Source organism: Filicampus tigris, chromosome 8 (assembly GCF_054856515.1).
Source record: "Filicampus tigris isolate MCC_2025a chromosome 8, RoL_Ftig_1.0, whole genome shotgun sequence".
In the NCBI taxonomy this organism is placed as follows: domain Eukaryota; kingdom Metazoa; phylum Chordata; class Actinopteri; order Syngnathiformes; family Syngnathidae; genus Filicampus; species Filicampus tigris.
In genome coordinates this window covers 24,336,677-24,353,847 of record NC_141224.1, presented here as the reverse complement: position 1 = coordinate 24,353,847, position 17,171 = coordinate 24,336,677, and the positions used below count along the sequence as shown (strand labels likewise).

Sequence of the window (17,171 nt, the reverse complement as noted above, 5' to 3'; positions counted from 1 at the left end):
CTGCTCCTTTTATCCGTCTCATCCTGTATCCTTCGATCTCCCTCAGCTCTGATCTTGCTGCCCCCAAAGAGCAGACAAGGGAAAAGGCGAGGAAAGACGAGTGAGATGGGCGGGTGGGGGGTTGTTGTACGGGGACGGGGGCTATATAGTCCAAGGAGAGGAACTTGAAAATAAAAGTAGAATTTAGGTGGAAGCAATCGTAGCTCCTTAAAAGGGCCATACATTTATCTCTTTTTTTCTACTTTTAATTGAAAAATGATTCCTAATTTTCAGTACGTATATTGTAGAGCAAGATACAGGGGTTGTGACAATTGGAACTGGAAAAAGGACAAAGTGTGCCACCAAAATATAAATTAAATTTACTCCTGGATACAAAACAATTTATTGACCATCTCATTATTTTCCAGCACAACACAAAAATATATTCTCAGAAATAAGAAAACCACAACAAGAGTTCCAGCATGTAACCACCATATAATGCCATAAACTTGTGACAAAAGGCAATATTTTGTGCAAGCGACTCTTGATTAATTTTCAAGAAAATGATATGCCTGTTAAATAACATAGTTCCTTATATAATGTTATGTCACATAAATATACATTTATATTACAGTTTACACAGCTTTTGATGAATACAAATTTGTCTTTCATAGATTTGTGTGTTTTTGTGATCATGTGCCAAGGGCTCTTTACACTCTGCGAGTACAGTCATAAAGTCCCACAATTAAAGGGTCTTCATGGCTTTTATATGCATGTCAAAGAGAGTCTTGAAAAGTTGTTTTTCCAAAGTGAAAACACTCAAAAAGTTCCTTAAGAGCACTGAAGAAAACGTTATACAGACACGTTTTGTAAAATTTGTGTAGAGTGTCTGATGAGAAGTGCTGTAGTACTTGAAGAAAAGTCTCAGAAATGGATGACGTATGATGAGTCCTCAAGTTACTGAATTCGAAAACAAGAAATCACTGAGAGCGTCGCCCCTTTCTCCATTCGCTTGTTAACTTCGGATGGCCGTCTTCCTGTCTCTGTCTTTGTTCTGCAAGAGAAAACAGCTTTCAGATCACTGTGCACCCAAATCAAAATGTTGAAAACAACATGTACTTTTGTTTTAAAATCACCATGTTATGCAGGAGATTCCTACCGGTAACTCCTGTTTTTATTGCTTAACATGTTAAATTCAAGGTTACTTGCATTTTAAAAATGAAGTGTTAATTTTCCTATTTGATGTCCATCGAAAAAAATGTGCATCATTGACTCAATTTTATTTTGTCAACTGGTTCCACAAAATAAAATCATCTGAATCCAGAACAAATTTTAAGATGACCATACATCTATTTTCAAAATGTATCTGCATACCAATAATTTTATTTTGTGCAACCACTTGATGAAATGAAGTTGAATAAATTCAACCACTATTTTTTTCAGTGCATGCAACACACTCATACACAATTGAATTCAATGTCAAAGAAGGAAATATTGAAATATATAGGGAACATTATACAAGTCTGAATACATTAAGAAATAAAACTACTACTAAATATTACTACTACTAAAAAATGCTGTGAATCCAGAAAGATTTTTTTAAGCAGATCAAACATCTACGTACTTTAAAAATGTATCTGGATACAGATGATTTTATTTTATGAAACCAATTGACAAAATACAATTGAGTAAATTCAACGATCATTTTTTTCAGTGTACAATGTAATAATGTTGTTAAATCATAGGCACATGAGAAAAAAAAACAATATATACACTGCATGTCTACATTTACTGTCAGTTTAACATGAATCTAAAAATGATTTATGAATTAGAAACATCAGTGAAATAATGTACAGTAAGAAATGTATAAATCATGTTTTCAGTGTAGCAACTCAGTTGCCTGTATCCATTTAAAAGCCCCTGTAGGTCATGGCGGTAGCCGGCTAAGAGGCCTTTGAGGATGAGCTCATGGTCATTTTTTTAAATTTGTCGGACTGATGTTTGTATTTTGTGAACAGAGTGATGTGCTATGTCATGAACACACATTGTTAAATACAAAATCTCGGAGTTGTTTTGGTTTCATTTCAGCACCCCTGTATATCTGCACGAACTAAGCTTCCCCACAGATAACACATTATAATATTGACAGACAAACCCACACTCGCCTGTTGTGAAATAGTGAAAAAGGCATCATAGTTTTGTCTAGTTTAAATTCAAACTTTATTTGATCTCTGTTTTTAATTACCCCTGTGTGACGTATGTTTTTAGTACCCGAATGTTGCAGCTCAGCGCCAAGTCCTACAAAGTCCTTGGGTGAAAGTGCTGTAAGTTTATGTGATATGATTCAAAGTTTACCTCACACTGTAATGTTGGAGTTTTTAATGCAGAATTAACTCTCAAAATGAGTAGCAGAGACTTCTGACTTCTAATTGAATGTGATTTCCGTCTGACATCATGAGCTGGCATTTGACAGGAGAGTATTTATCTGTGGTATCAGAACAGCGCACTCTTGATTTCCTGGCTGCTGGACTGCTTTTCTATCTGGCCAGGAAAATAACATCACTTTTTCCCTCCCCCTCACTTCTCGGCTACTATTAAACTTTCAAGTAACGCTCGAGGGATTTCAGCAAACGGACTACTGAGTGATATGCAACACATCATCCCCGCTTCGTTTATTGTTTTTCTGGGCTGATGTTTCATAGATTAACTCACAGCTGACAAAAGATATGCAACCTTTCATAAACAAAAGAAATAATATCCAAAGAAAGCTCATTTAATTAGGTTCTAAATGCACTGAAGTAGTAAGAGCAGGGTTATAACTATCCTCTCTCTCAGGTGAAGTCAAAGATGAAAAAGAGCTCTTTCCTCTCAACAGTCCGCCTGTCCTCTCCTGACTCGGATAGTCTCGACTCACTGTGTGGATCGAGACTCCTCGCTTCCCACTCATCAGCCCCAACACCTGTTCCACATTTCCTTCCAGACTATGCAAAAGGTGTAGGTGTTTGGAGCAAAAAAATCATCTTGGCCGACATCACCAACAGTGGGTAAATGATAGATATCAGGCCAGAATGAGGGGGTGAGACTATTGGATTAGGGCAGGAATGTTTCCTCCCACTCACTAAGGTAAGTTGAAAGAAACAATTCTTCATTCAAGGCAGCTGAATACAGCAACTTGTTATGACACTTATATTATCTGATAGCTGCTTTGTTTACATACACAAATTGTAGAAAGCGAATGTGCTTACTTCAGCCTGTGGGGCGAGAAAAATCCTAACCATAGGAGCTACTACTTGGCGTTTTGTCTACATTGATCAACAGAGAGACAGTATAAGTGTCGTAAATGTAGGGCTGCCATTGAAAGACTGTGATGTTGGTTACAAAATGAAAGATTTGTCAAAGGAACCATGAGAGGATTAAATAATACCAGCGTGATTAATGGATTAAAGTAACATTAAACCCTAGGGGGTTATGCTGTGTGTACAGTATATCATCGCTGTCCTGTGAAAAATACATGTCCAAATTTGGATTTTTTTAAAAATGATCACGTTAATGCGATATCTGTAATGCGGAAACACCATTTACGTGAAAATAAGAAAATTGAAAAAAGAATTTACAAAATTGACGTAAGTGTTTTTCACAGGACAGCGACGATATAGTGTATGTATGTTTACAGAGCTGGGCATTCCGTCCGTTTTGCGTAAAATTTGAAGGTTTAGTAGGAATCCTAGATGGAAGCCTATTTAAAATTTGAGATGGACTGGCCTATAGGTGGGTATATCTATACGTGTATATATGTATAGCCATATGTGTAAATATTTATTCTATATATATATATATATATATATCCACATGTATATTTTTTGTAGGTACAAATACAGTGCAATACTGTATTCCGTTGCCCTTTAATTGTGTCTTTAAATTGCTAACATAATTGTACTTCGCTGATCGGCTTAGAGAAATTCACTGCGTCACAGTGAGGTGAGTGGGTCCATTTAACACCCACTTATGTTACCAAATAAGTGGCTAGCCTGATAAAGTATTCAATCATTTCACCATCAACCCATAGCACAACATTATGGGAAGACAACAGACTGTGGGAAAATTGGCACACGAATCATACGGTCCTACAATTTGTACAGTTTGCAATTTACTTCTGACCGCCATCACTTGGACTCGTGCCCTATCTGTGTACTGAGCGACAGCGCCACAGCTGCGGGTGGGGGAGGAGGGAGCTCTAGCTGGGGTGTGACTAGTTCAGTCAAAACAGGGGGCGGAGGGTGGAGGGAGACTTTAAGGCTGACTGGGTAGTCAAAACAATCTCTTGAAGACTAATTCCGGCACAGTCGCATGACATCCATCTCTCTCTCACCAAACACACACACAAGCTTCCCATTGGAGCCATTTGTCCGACACTAATATGATTACCTGATGACGTTTACTTTAGGTACGATATTAACACATTGGGCCATTATTATTGTTTTATCAAGGTTAAAGAACCTTAATGTGAAGACAGTAAACGCTTACTTATCAAAGGCATAATTGAACTTTGAGTATTGTTTTCCTTTGAAACTCAACCCAAGTCCTTCTTTTTCTGTGGACTTTCCATGCGCTCGGTCTACTTCCCTGTGTTAATCCATCCTGTCAAATGCAAACATCTAATTCAACTCCTGGCGGCAAAAAGAGAGGAATAACTGGTTGGAAAATATAATTTAATTGGGCCGGCTCTGTAAATCATATATAGAGATTGGTATTGAAGCATGAAATAAACACTGTTCATATTCATTCAGTTCAGGGAGTGAGCTATAGTACAGTGTATACAAATTAGCACTTGGAGTGTCTCATACATGCTGTAATTGCCCCCATAAAGGTTCATCCCTTTGACAGCAGATTAGATGAAAGACTCACACTCAAATAGTGCAGTAAAGTAGACGTCCCAAGTGAAGTAACACACTAAGCCTCAGTCTGCCATTATGTGGCTTTGATACATTAGACATGCAATTCACACCCGCTGTGGTTTGCAAATAAGCATCCTCATGGCTTCTGAAAAACACTGGGTTTGTGTTTGGGTGCTTAATCCACCACATGTACAACCCCACAGTTTAATATGATGTTATAATTATTTGCAAATTAAGATGGGTACAATGTGTCAGCCACGGTCATTCACAAGTAGATGTTTATGCAAACCTATCTATCTACACAGTCAATTTCGTAGAGTACATTTTACTCTAAAAAGACTATATTTGGTTGAAAACAGAGTAGCATTTACACTTGGAAGAGAATTATTTTCAGAGTAAATTTCAAACAGAAAAATATTTGGAGAGTTATACTTGAAAAAAACTATTAAGGTTGTTGGTACGTTCCTCAACCCTTGTGTGACTTTTTAAAAAAAAAAAAAAAAACTAATAGAATGCAAGTAAAATTAACTCAAAAACTCTCCTTGTAAAATGTACTTCGAATTTCTGAGTGAAAAAAAATTTTTTTCAAGTAAATAACTCTCCAAAGGGTTTTCTGTGTAAAATTTACCCTGAATATTATTCTCTTTCAAATGTAAATTTTACTATCTATCTATCTATCTATCTATCTATCTATCTATCTATCTATCTATCTATCTATCTATCTATCTATCTATCTATCTATCTATCTATCTATCTATCTATCTATCTATCTGTGTGGACTCAATTAAAAACAATGTAAGCAATTCCAGGCTTTGTAATTAATTCATCTTGATTATCATTTTCCTAAAAATCAAACACTTTTAATTTAAGTGGAATATTGTGGATGATTGTCCCTAGGTGTGATTGTGAGCGCGACTGGTTGTTCATCTGTGTGCCCTTCGATTGGCTGCCCGAAAACTGCTGGGATAGGCTACAGCACGCCCGCGTACCTCGTTCGGATAAGTCGTTCGGATAATGGATTAGACACAGATGTGAATATTTTTAACCCTGGAAAAATGCATTTCATTGCATTTCAATACAAAACAGTAGCAAAACAAATCGAAAAAAGTCCCTGGCCAGAATTCAAGAGACCAAAGTTTAAAGTGCCATTTAACACAGCCTAGAACAATATTGCCTTTAAATGATTTCTCCATGAGAGTTGAAAAGTTGCTTCACATCACTATCTGCAGCACATTTTCTAACCTTTTATCTTCTACTACTGCTGTCCATGGCAATCCACTTTTTCAAGTCAATTTGCATGTTTGATCTAGTTTGCAGCTCCAGGGCGGCTTCTGTGCTTGCTGCGGCATGCATTAATTTTTGCTACTGGCCACAGATCTGAATCCACCTTATTCCTACTCCCCATCAGCCTTTGTGTGTGTTATGAAACCAGCATTTTGCTGACATGGTAACTCTTTGTGCGAGTCCGCTTTCTATCACAGTTACAGACTTAAAGAGAATGTGAGAACGCAGTTTGCAAGCGAAAACATTTCGATCCTAGTTCCTACTCATGTTGTGGGGTAGGACAATGACATGAAAAAAGAGGTTAGCGTCATTGCTACTTTCTGAACTCTGTCGCATCATGTGTTCATATCGAATTAAGTTCCTTAGTGTTAGCAATGCTCTTAGATGGCGATACTCAGTTAAAGTGGAAGTCAACACAAAAATATTCTTGACAATAACATGTTCTATGTGCTCCTACTGATCTAAACACGACATTCTGATGAATATAGTGTTTGTGGAATATGTGTTAAGCAGCAAACAGTTTTCTATGGCACTGAGCACACCTGCACCACACCACGGATTCATATGTAAGTCCGTGCTCCACACACATTTGTCCTCACTGCCACTACTTGTTTTCTCTTCCGGGTTCTCACCCCTCCAGTGTCAACATCACACACGCCGGTAACGGGGCCCTCTGCCCCTCATGAAAAGAAAAAAAGTTTTGGAATTTTTGGTGCAAAACATCAGTCAAATTAAACATGCTAATTGCCAATTGGTCCTGCGAACAACGATGACCCCCATACAAGGTGTCGTGGACATGTCCATGAAAAGAGGGCGTTAGGTCACCCTATTATTACAGAAGATTTGATAAAAGGAACACAAAAACAATTATGAAAAGGTTATTCCCTTTCCCCCCGTTGTGAGTATTCTGCACAATGTGCAGGCATCCTTATTTTGGCTTTTCCTGACGTCCACAAGCATGAAACGTGCTAATACTTTGCAAGCCCAAAAGAGGCATTTCGCATCTTCCTGTTCTTCATAATGGAAACACATTTTGCACAATAATACACTTTTAACAAGGCTTCCATCAGGGATTTTTATTTTCATTTCCTTTTTATGAAATTTGTCTGCTATCAGTCATAGCACATGGTCAATTCCTCTATTTTGGCAACCGAGCTCTGACGTGTCTGCCAATGTAATGGGTGCACGGACAAAGTTTCCCACATTGCTTGAGATACAAACTATGATTAAAATATGTAATATCGATCGATCTATCTGAATTTGAATCTGAATCTATCTCTCTATCCAATATTTTTTTAGTTTTGTTTGGAGGTTATGCGTGAAGAAACGTTCCCCCCTTGAGACCGAATGACAACAAAATGATAGTTTTGCTAATAGATTGTTAGTTATCGTCATCTGTTGCTGTTAAATTGGGCTTTAACTGCTTCCATCTGCGCTGAGAACATACAGGCAGGTCCGCGCATGACGGCACCAAGTCACACGCACTGATCAAGGCAAACCCACACGCCAGTCGTGGGCAAGAATATATGTGAAAATTGCCGCTCCTATATTAGCCACCTTCGATGCACCTCATTAGCATCAGTTAAAATTAGAGGCAAAGTGGCGACGGCAGCAGTATCAGAAAATGGGTGTAATTTAGTTTTCATCTATGACCTTGAAACGTCTACTTTCATGCGCACAAGTGATGTCATGCTTTTTTACGCCCAAAACAGACTAATAACCAAATGACTGTAAAAACCACAGTCATTAGTGTGCTCCTAAAAGTGCTATCCATGCAGTTAGACACTCCTCGAAGCATACTCCATTCGGTCTCCATAAAGGAGCAAAGTGGAGTTTCGGCAAAAAAAAAAAAAAAAAAAAGCTAACTGTCCAAAGTGTAGGACAAATGGCAGGCTGATTATCCCACTGAGTCTGTGGCTATTTCTCTCCCTTGTTTTCTCTCCCTCTCCATGTCTGTTTCCACAACTTCCTGCACGCCATTAGTTAGGACGTGTTGAAAGGGCTGTCGTGATCCAGGCCTCCTTAACTGAGTAATCATATAGGGGCTTTTGGATGTCTCGAAAGCAGCAATGAACTGCTGTCTGGCTCTGGAAGAAAAACGAGGAGACTGGGAATGACATGGTTTTGATCAAGTCTGTTGCGTGCCGCACAGTGTGCCCAATGGGTGCGTGGTTAGGCGCACATGCTTGCATGTGTGTGTGTATGCTTGTCGTAAGGGTGTGAGTGTGAGCAGGGAGGGAGTTTTTCTTTTTTTTTTTTTTTTTTTTTTTTTTAAAACAGAGCACTTTCCAGGCTTCTTTAACGTCACCATCAAAGCTTAACGTCAATGTGTTTCTAATAGCAGCAGCTGAATTAAACACTGGCTGTACGGGCCTCGGCGCAGGATAAATCATTTTCAGAACAATTAGCTCATTTGTTGCTCTGCTCGGCACCGCCAATGACTTCCAGACTCAGAGGGCAAGTGTGTGGTGTATGGGTGTGTGTCTGTGTCTGTGTGTGCCATACAGGCATGTTACCTACTAAATTTCAGTGGTGTTGTCACCAAATACGCACTCATACACATTCAGTGTCATTAACAATAGTTACCCTGGTTCACCAAAACGATGGGCCTGATGCACAAATCCACAAAAGGAGGTGATTTTGAACACTTGCCAGTTGTTCTGTCTTTCTACTCAACCACCCACTCACATCAGTTATCATGTGTAGACTTTTACATCATTAAAAAAGTTGAACAAATTAGGAACAGTGTATAGTACTTTGCTCTTACAATTCTGAGTAACGGCAATCAATGTAAACGATCTCAAAATACAATATAAGACTACCAAACATATGAACTAGGGTGAGTTGGACTTTTGTCATTTCAAATTGTTGAACATAAACAGGAGATTCTTTTCTGAACTTTGTGAATGAATTTTGAATAATGGGATGAAAATGCCTGAATGGCAGTAGTGATTGTCTCAATGACTTCAAAGTATACTCTTCATGCTTTGGGCCAGAAGAAGTGGCCCAAATGTGCAGGCGATAGGTAAAACAAAAGTTTCTCACCTATTCTTTTTTTTCTTGTCTTTTTTTTATCTTTTGCAGGAAAATGATGAATTCAACTCAATAGCTAATGTGAAATACCGAAGACGGCATCAGGCCTGCAATTTCTTGGCATTTTGAATGAAGTAATCAAAATATAGTAATTGTATCCTTTCTTTGCCATCATAGATGATTTAAAAGAACTTCAATATTAGTAACAGGCAAACAAAGTATGCCTTAACTTTGGTGACAAAGTTTACAACTTGCAAAGGGAGTTGCCGCGAATTAAACTTTTCAGTCGAACATTATAAACTGCCATTCAAGAATAAAAAACAGTTATCCACTCATATTAATAATAATAATAATAAACTTTAGCATTTATTATTGTAAAACGATATTGTATCATGTATGTTTATCATTGTCGCTATATTATACTTTGAATCTGGCCATAGACCTACTCAATTTCCAGTTCTATGGTTTTTATCACATTTCTCTGTCTTGCCATCTCTGTTACAGAGATGTGGTGGCCTTGTGTCCAAGTATCACAAAAACACAAAAATGTCAGAACACTGTTGGAATTAACACTTTTGATGCGCACTAAACTACTTATGGAGTGACAAGATGACAAAGAAGGTACTGGAAATTGGAAAATGTAATTGATGTGGAAGGTGGAAAGCAGAGGGACGGCGGCAATGAAACTCAACGACCACGCAAACAGACAAGAGTGCACTCAGGACACCAAGTTTCCTTTTACCTCTTATTTCCCCCCGACATACTATCACCCGCTCCCACTCTGCCGCGGAGCCCACTTAAATATGTCTTGCATCCTGTCAATCAAAGTTAACCCTCTCAAATACCAGATGGGCCTGGGCTTCCTTCTTTCACTCATTGAGAAATAGCAGAAGTACTTCAACCATTTTGGCAGCTATGCGGCTTTCAATATTTTCATTGCTAGGGCATGGTTTTAGTCACAATTAGAAGGTTCATCCATGTTTGTGTGCTGTGCTTTATTGTAAAGGAGAGCATGAAATAAAGCCGTAATTGGTCGTTACCTGAGCCCTGAGCAGTTGTGATGTCATTTTCAGTCAACAGAAGACAAAATGGCCGCCCCCTGAGATGGCTAAAAAGGGGTGGATTTTGCTGCTCATAATCCACAAACGCAATATTAAGCAAATGCCGTGTTTCAACTAGTGGGCGTGCTGGGAACATATTCTTGAAAAAGATGTGTTTGAGTTGATTTCCTCTATAAGTATATCAGTTCTCCTAAATTGTGCTGATCTGCACCACTACAAACCATGAAAACAAAAAGATATTAAACATATTTTTAAATAAGTAGTTATCTGACAGTATCAACCAAGCCTGACCGTGACTCTCTTTGAGAAGGCCAAATTTTATAAACAGTTGTATTGGCTCTCATTAGAATGTGTAGGCTTACTGTAAATTAATGTCTAGTTAGTGTATATGAAAATTGTCTACAACAACAACAACAATAATAATTGGTAGGATTTATATCACGTCTATAAATGACCTCTAAAAACTATGCATCATTTAAATTATGAATGTTTACATGACACTACCTTCATTCACAGCATTGCATCATTAACTTGCACATGCTCTCAAAGCACAACCTTCCTCAAGGCCAAACGGTCTTCCATCCGTCTGACCAGTTTGATTTTAAAATCATGATACTGTTTTTCCGCTCAATGTCGGTAGGTGGCAGTAATGCAAAGAGCTTCACCTAAGTGATTTTTTCCACTTTTTTTACTGCAGCTATTTGATCTCGTGGGTCACTCCCCCCAGTGCAATGAAAAAATAATTCCTTATTCCGTACATAAGTTAAATCGTTTTTTTTGTGGTCCATGCAACACTCGACTGCAAAGTTTAGTGATCATTTCTTTTGTAATTTGTGCGTAATCCACCTAATGAACTAACTAACCAATAAATGAAATTTAAAAGGCAACCTCTGTCCATATGCCTGGGATAGTTACCAAGACTATCATGCAATGATGGTGGAGGCAACTATGCCAAAACTGTCAAAAAAACTCCATAAAGGGGAAGTCAATCCAAATATTTTTTTTCCAAGAATATGTTCTATGCAGTCCCACAAGTTGAAACAAGGCATTCTGATTAATATGAAAATGACATCACAGACGGTCAGGGCTCAGATAATGACCAATCATGGCTCACATTTTTTCTGAAGCTGAGCTATGATTGGTCGTTATCTGAACCCTGAGCAACTGCGATGTCATTATCAGTCAACAGAACTGACAGAATGGCCGCCCCCAGAAATGCCTAAAAACGGGTGGATTTTGCTGCTTAATTTATATTCCACAAACAGAAAATTAATCAGAATGCTGGGTTTCAACTAGTGGGCTTGCAAATAGCATTCTTAAAAACATATGTTTGGGTTGACTTCCCCTTTAACGGTGTAGCATTTTTTAGTATTCCCCTACTTGAGTGTAATAATAGTTCTCACCTCTACAGTGCCCTGTATGAACACACAAAATTTATGTGCAGCACACAAAAGGTTAACAGAAAACAGAAAAATGTGACCGAGGCTGACGCTCTGGAGACACACAAGTTTCAAAAACGTTTTCTACCCAGCATGCATTTCCAGATCCATCATGCATCAGCAGCAGTGAGTTGACAGCAGCAGATAGTATTACACAGCTCCTACTGACAGCGCTGACCTCCACCCGGCTGATCGATATGCCGACACAGGGGCGAGCGAATGAGAGAAGCTTGGGGAACGGTCTTGAGGAAAGAAGTGAAATGGAGACGGAGGTCAGCGGTGGGCACGTGCAAATAAAAGGAAGGCGTGAAGGAGACAGTGGAAGGTTGCAGGTCAAGTAATGTAACTTTTACGTGACAACATTCATAACTAAAAATAGACTCAAATTTGGTTTGGACTGTATATTTACACAGCAGTGGAGTGAGACCTGACAAGTCAAATATTTGAAAAAAAAAAAATCAAATAAATGAAGTAAAATTAGTGAGAATGCGTGTCAAGAACTTACAATGCAGGGCCAAAAGGCTTGCGGTGTTTGTGCTTTCAGCATAACATTTCTCAATAGAAGAGTACATGTAGCACACTACTAGTGTGTCCAATGAATTTTATCCAGTTAAAGTTCAAAGTATGATCGCCAACTACTGGCCCTGCACATATATTACAGTTTTCGGCCTTTTTTTTTTTTTTTTTGCAGGTCCGTGCTTATCGTAATTGTTTTTACAACATAGTCTGACAACAACACTTTTCAATTCGCTTAAGTAGAAACATTCAAGGTTTGGAAGGCAAGTATTCTCCAAGTGTTAAGGTTTAGACACTGAGGATATCTATGGCTTTAACTCACGTAGGTGCGGAGGAGGGGGAAACACACCGCTGAGATTCAGGTGATCCCTCAGCGAAAGGGTGTCTGGGTTTAGACAGTGAGGAGAGTATTGGCTTTCACACACTGCTAGGCCAAGGGGGGAGTCTGCCAGATGTCAGCTCCTTACTCATAAATCCTGCTAAATGGGCAATGTCCAGATTAGAGAGGCAAAGTTGAGTGGACATCACCTCTCTATCACTTTTGCTGCAGATGCAAAACTGGAGTTGGATGTAATTCAAGGTACGCATTTTCACTTCTTTTTTTCACCAACTCAAAAGCGTTACTGATAGTGTTCTACAATTGTTCATCCAATTTATGTGCTGAATAAATTAAATATACTCTTAAAATGTAACTATGTACAGTTTTTATCAATGTGGTCAATTGTTTTACATTCAGTTGGTTTTTGTGTTCTTCCTGAATTTGAGTTTGAATTGTTAAGCTAATTGGAGTTGTATGAGAAAGTACTACATGTGTTAAATATTGAAAAATATTTTCTGTTTTGTAGAAATAAGTCCTTGCCAGTCACATTCTTCATTATCTCAGGTAAGCCGTAACTAAAACGTTCACAATTTTTTTACGATGACATTCATCCATTCTTAAATAGGGCACTTGTCTGCTGTGTCAGCTTTAAGTTACTAATTTAAACAAGAATATTAAATAAATGAGTTTGAACTGATATGCCCTTTTTAAATGACATGCTGCAAGACTTTCTGTTTATGTGATTTATCCTTAAACTGCGAATAACGTTTGTTGTGCAGCGGTTCTGGAAATCACCATGATCCTTCAAAGCACCTGCCTGATTAAAACTAAAAAAAGTCCCAACAGTCCAGTTATACACAGTTGTTCTCCTCACAAGCAGACTTTAAAGAATTTCTGCTTTTAATGTCCCTCTGTGCCAATCAGTTTTATAGGCGCCGTCATTGATCTCACATCAGCTTTAAACACCTAAGTGACCTTAAACCATTGCACTGTTGTGACCATATGTTTAGCTTCAAAAATGCAATTTGATATCATTGCAAGTGTTCTGTTCTGTCCTTTGGGTATTATTGGCATTTTGCCCTGTATTTACAGAAGACGACAACGACAGTTCCAACACTTGATGCTACATTTTGTTAGTTTCTTGATCTGCTCACCATTTTTCTCTGGTTGCTGAGGCAGAACGTACAGATGTGCTTGGGCTGGCCTGATTGGTCGGATCCTCGATTGGGGGAGGAGTTGACGTGGAAGAAGGGCGGCGATGGAGCGTGGCAAGGCTGTCCGTCATGAAGCCCCTCGCCCAGGAGCAAAACGTTCCCCAGATGACTGATGTAGCTGCTGGCCAAGCGAAGAGTCTCAATCTTTGACAGTTTCCTAATGACAGAATCGAAACGACATTATCACAATGATTAAGCAAATGGCGATATGCGACGTTGTCATCAAATTAAATGATATTTGGTGATTTTGTCATTCTTGTTAGCATATTTGTCAAATTGTGTTTGTGGGTATTGTGAAACTTTTGTGTACCTGTCTGCAGGCTCAGTAGGGATGAGCGTGCGTAGCGCCGTGAATGCGGTGTTGACGGAATTGGTTCGATCTCTCTCGCGAGCATTGGCTGCTGTCCTCTGACGGATTTCAGTGGGGGGAGATGAGCCCGGGGGTCCCAGCCTCCCTAGAACAGCCTCGACCGCCGCGGTGCCTGCTGCTCCCATGCACAGCTTTCTCTTCCTGCTCATCTTGATGTGAAAGGCAGAGGGCGATGAGGATGATAGGCGAAAGGCCGCGGAATTGGACGAGCGATCCTCTGAGCCTGAGCCCGAGCTGCCATTCTCATCATCGTCTTCGGAGAGGAGAGCGATGTCGCCGTACAAGAAGCGGCCTGCGGGAGATGCCGTGCGCAGCATTGCGAAAGTCATCTTTAATGCCACAAGTCAATCCCTGGAGCCTCTTTCTGACAGGTTTGTTCAGGGAAACTGTTCGGTGGACACCTAACTGGCGAAGAATGGACAACCAAGTGAGTAATGGGCTAAATGGTTTTGTTTTTTAACTTGTCCTTTGTAACAGCGGCGTGTCTGCCAAGTGATGCTAAAACCGCAGTGCAACAGGTGGCCGCAGCTTCCAGGATCTTCCTTTTTCTCTTCACATCCCAAGAATCATTTCGTCTGTGACTTAAATCCTCTGGAAGAAAGTTTAGTTATAATGGCATACTTAAGTCTCCACTCGTGTGTTGTCGATTTGCTTCAAGCGACCTTGAAGTCAATTTGGCTGCTTCAGTCCTAACTACAAAAATGACTCACCGCCTGTGGCAGCAGTTTGTTTCTCTCTTTCTCTCTGTCTTTCTCTTTGCCGCTGTGCTCCACGTGTGCCTGCTGTCTGAGTGTTTCCGTCTGCCTCAGGGTTTATAGCCAGTGGGAGGGCCTAAAGACTCCCCTGCTCCTCCTTCCGAGAGGCGCGGGTCCCTCTGCTGCCGTCTAGAAGTAGGCCAGAGAGACCGGAGGCAAGAGGCAAACCATAGGCAGGAGTTTGTTTTGGCCTCCCACCAGAAGCTTACGGGGGGATTCCATGCACCCTTCAGCACAAGCTGCATCGCTCTCGTTTACTCTGTGGCTTTGGTGCACACTGACACTCATTTCTATCAATGAGTGGAGACATTACTTGGATAAAAATACACTTGTGATAAAACAGTAATGTGTCTCTTCTGGACAAGGCAAACAGTGGCTAGATGAAAGACGAACTCAGTAGTGGTTTGCATGTGACTAAGAACATTAACGCATACTGAACATATCCACAAAGTTTAAATATGCTGAATCTACAAGTGCAGCTCACCATGGTATGGTTTGGCACAGTTGACTTGATCGACAGGCTTTTTCACTGTTGGGCAGTGCCTTAAGTGGGCCAATACGCAGTACCACCACTTCTCAATTTTAGCCCCGAGTGTACCGGGACTTTTTAAAACTACAAACCAACAAACTTCAAATGATCCCACAGTACCCTCCCATTCTATTTCGCTCTTGCCTGGGTACCCGTCTGTCATCCATCAACACGTCATTTTTTTCAAGCCAAACCAAACTGTCGCTCACTCTGTCAGTAAATGTCAAAGGTCCACCAGTCCGTCAATCTTCAATCGTGAAAAAAAAAGTCCAACAGGAAAATCCACCCATCCATCCATCGATTATCTGAACCGATTTGAATGGTAAATGGAGTGCACTATGTACATCATAATGTGTCGGCTTGCTGCTCAAACAGCTTTACACTCACATACATTTGACATTTCACATAGCCTAAACTTATTTGTCAATCTATTGAACTGTTAAGTGGGGGCCTGCTGCCGCTTTAATTCTTAAAAGTTTTACTTTAAAATTTTACTTACCTTAACCAGAATCTCATGTCAAATTGTTGCCAAAGGTACAATACTGGAGGATTAAAATGCTTCCTAGTCCTTGTACAAACCGAAATAAAGTTGCCATGACAATAAATGAATGTTTTTCTTCGACGACGTCGTCTTCATCTTCTGTCTTTTAGCGGTTGGCAAACACATTTTGGTGCTTTACTGCCACCTTCTGAAATGGAGTGTGCCTTTGCAAAATACCTTTTCACAACCTCCCAACCCTACTCTTTCCAGAAATAAAAATAGCAGAGTTGGGCAGTCTGTCCCTGGGCCGGACCGGTCGGTCAGATGCCAATTTTTGGGGCGGGGGATGGTGTCTAACACATTTTAAAAAATGGCTGGACTAAGCATGGCCAGAAGTGGATTTTAGTCCGGCCCTCTAATCGGCCCTCATGCGTTTGACGTGGTCGCGAGGCGGCCAAATGTAATCTCAGCTGACTCTGTGAAAGGCTTCTTTTTAGGCTTCTTTGTACTCCTACAACGGCGAGAGCGACAACTGCCGCATTGATTCACATGACCGATGCATTGTGCTGTTGGCGACAGGTCAGCGACACATGCCACGCACACATCAGGAATGTTGCTGCGCTGATTGGTCCATTATGTCACATGTTGCGATGACATACAGTCTCCCACACGGAGAGGAGAGAGAGCATGCAGCTCGTTGCTGCTGCAAAGCAAACTAGTTTGGCAATAAAATCAAATGCATAGTCTAGTCATCTTGGTCCCTTTATAGTTGTAGCAGGCACGATATCCATTGTTGTCGCTGTCTTTTTCAGCCCCCGACTTGGAACGTGACTGTTTCAAAACAACTTGTGTCCGGGAGTATATTAAGCTGCACGCAGCACTCAAGTATGACGCTGGCACATCAAGGTGGAGTTCATGCACTTCTTCTGGCATCTTCTACTTCCGGAAATACGCCGTAGCAAACCTGCTGTGTATAGTGGTTTGCTGGTATGCTTTTATTTTGAAGGCCGTGAAGGAGGGGAAGTGTGTAAAATAAATAAGTAACTTGTTGATTGCAACTTCTGGCCATCTGTTGGACCCAAATAATTATTTAATACGACAAAACCAACCCCGGGGCTCGCAATGGAAGTAAGCACATGCAGTTGGGTAAGTAGTAAAGTACTAGTGGCGCATTTTGAAGCGTGTCCACAGCGGGTTCGAATAGTAAATTAGCCAGCTAATGATCCTTAAAAAGCCTCTGCCGTTAGCATCTCTCCCGCAGCAGCGTCAATCACGGACACTTTTTTGTGGGGGGGG

General features: G+C 40.2%; 1 protein-coding gene across 1 annotated transcript; it reads right to left on the bottom strand.

Moving 5' to 3' along the window:
* Window positions 1-401: 401 nt before the first annotated feature.
* LOC147144132 (basic helix-loop-helix transcription factor scleraxis-like) lies at window positions 402-16,174 on the bottom strand. The gene is made up of 5 exons (XM_086038295.1): window positions 15,894-16,174; window positions 14,821-14,994; window positions 14,051-14,701; window positions 13,681-13,897; window positions 402-1,033 (listed from the first exon to the last, which is right to left on the bottom strand). The coding sequence occupies exons 3-5, from the start codon at window positions 14,437-14,439 to the stop codon at window positions 995-997; spliced, it is 645 nt and encodes a 214-aa protein (XP_085894421.1). The 5' UTR covers window positions 14,440-14,701; window positions 14,821-14,994; window positions 15,894-16,174; the 3' UTR covers window positions 402-994.
* Window positions 16,175-17,171: the final 997 nt, after the last annotated feature.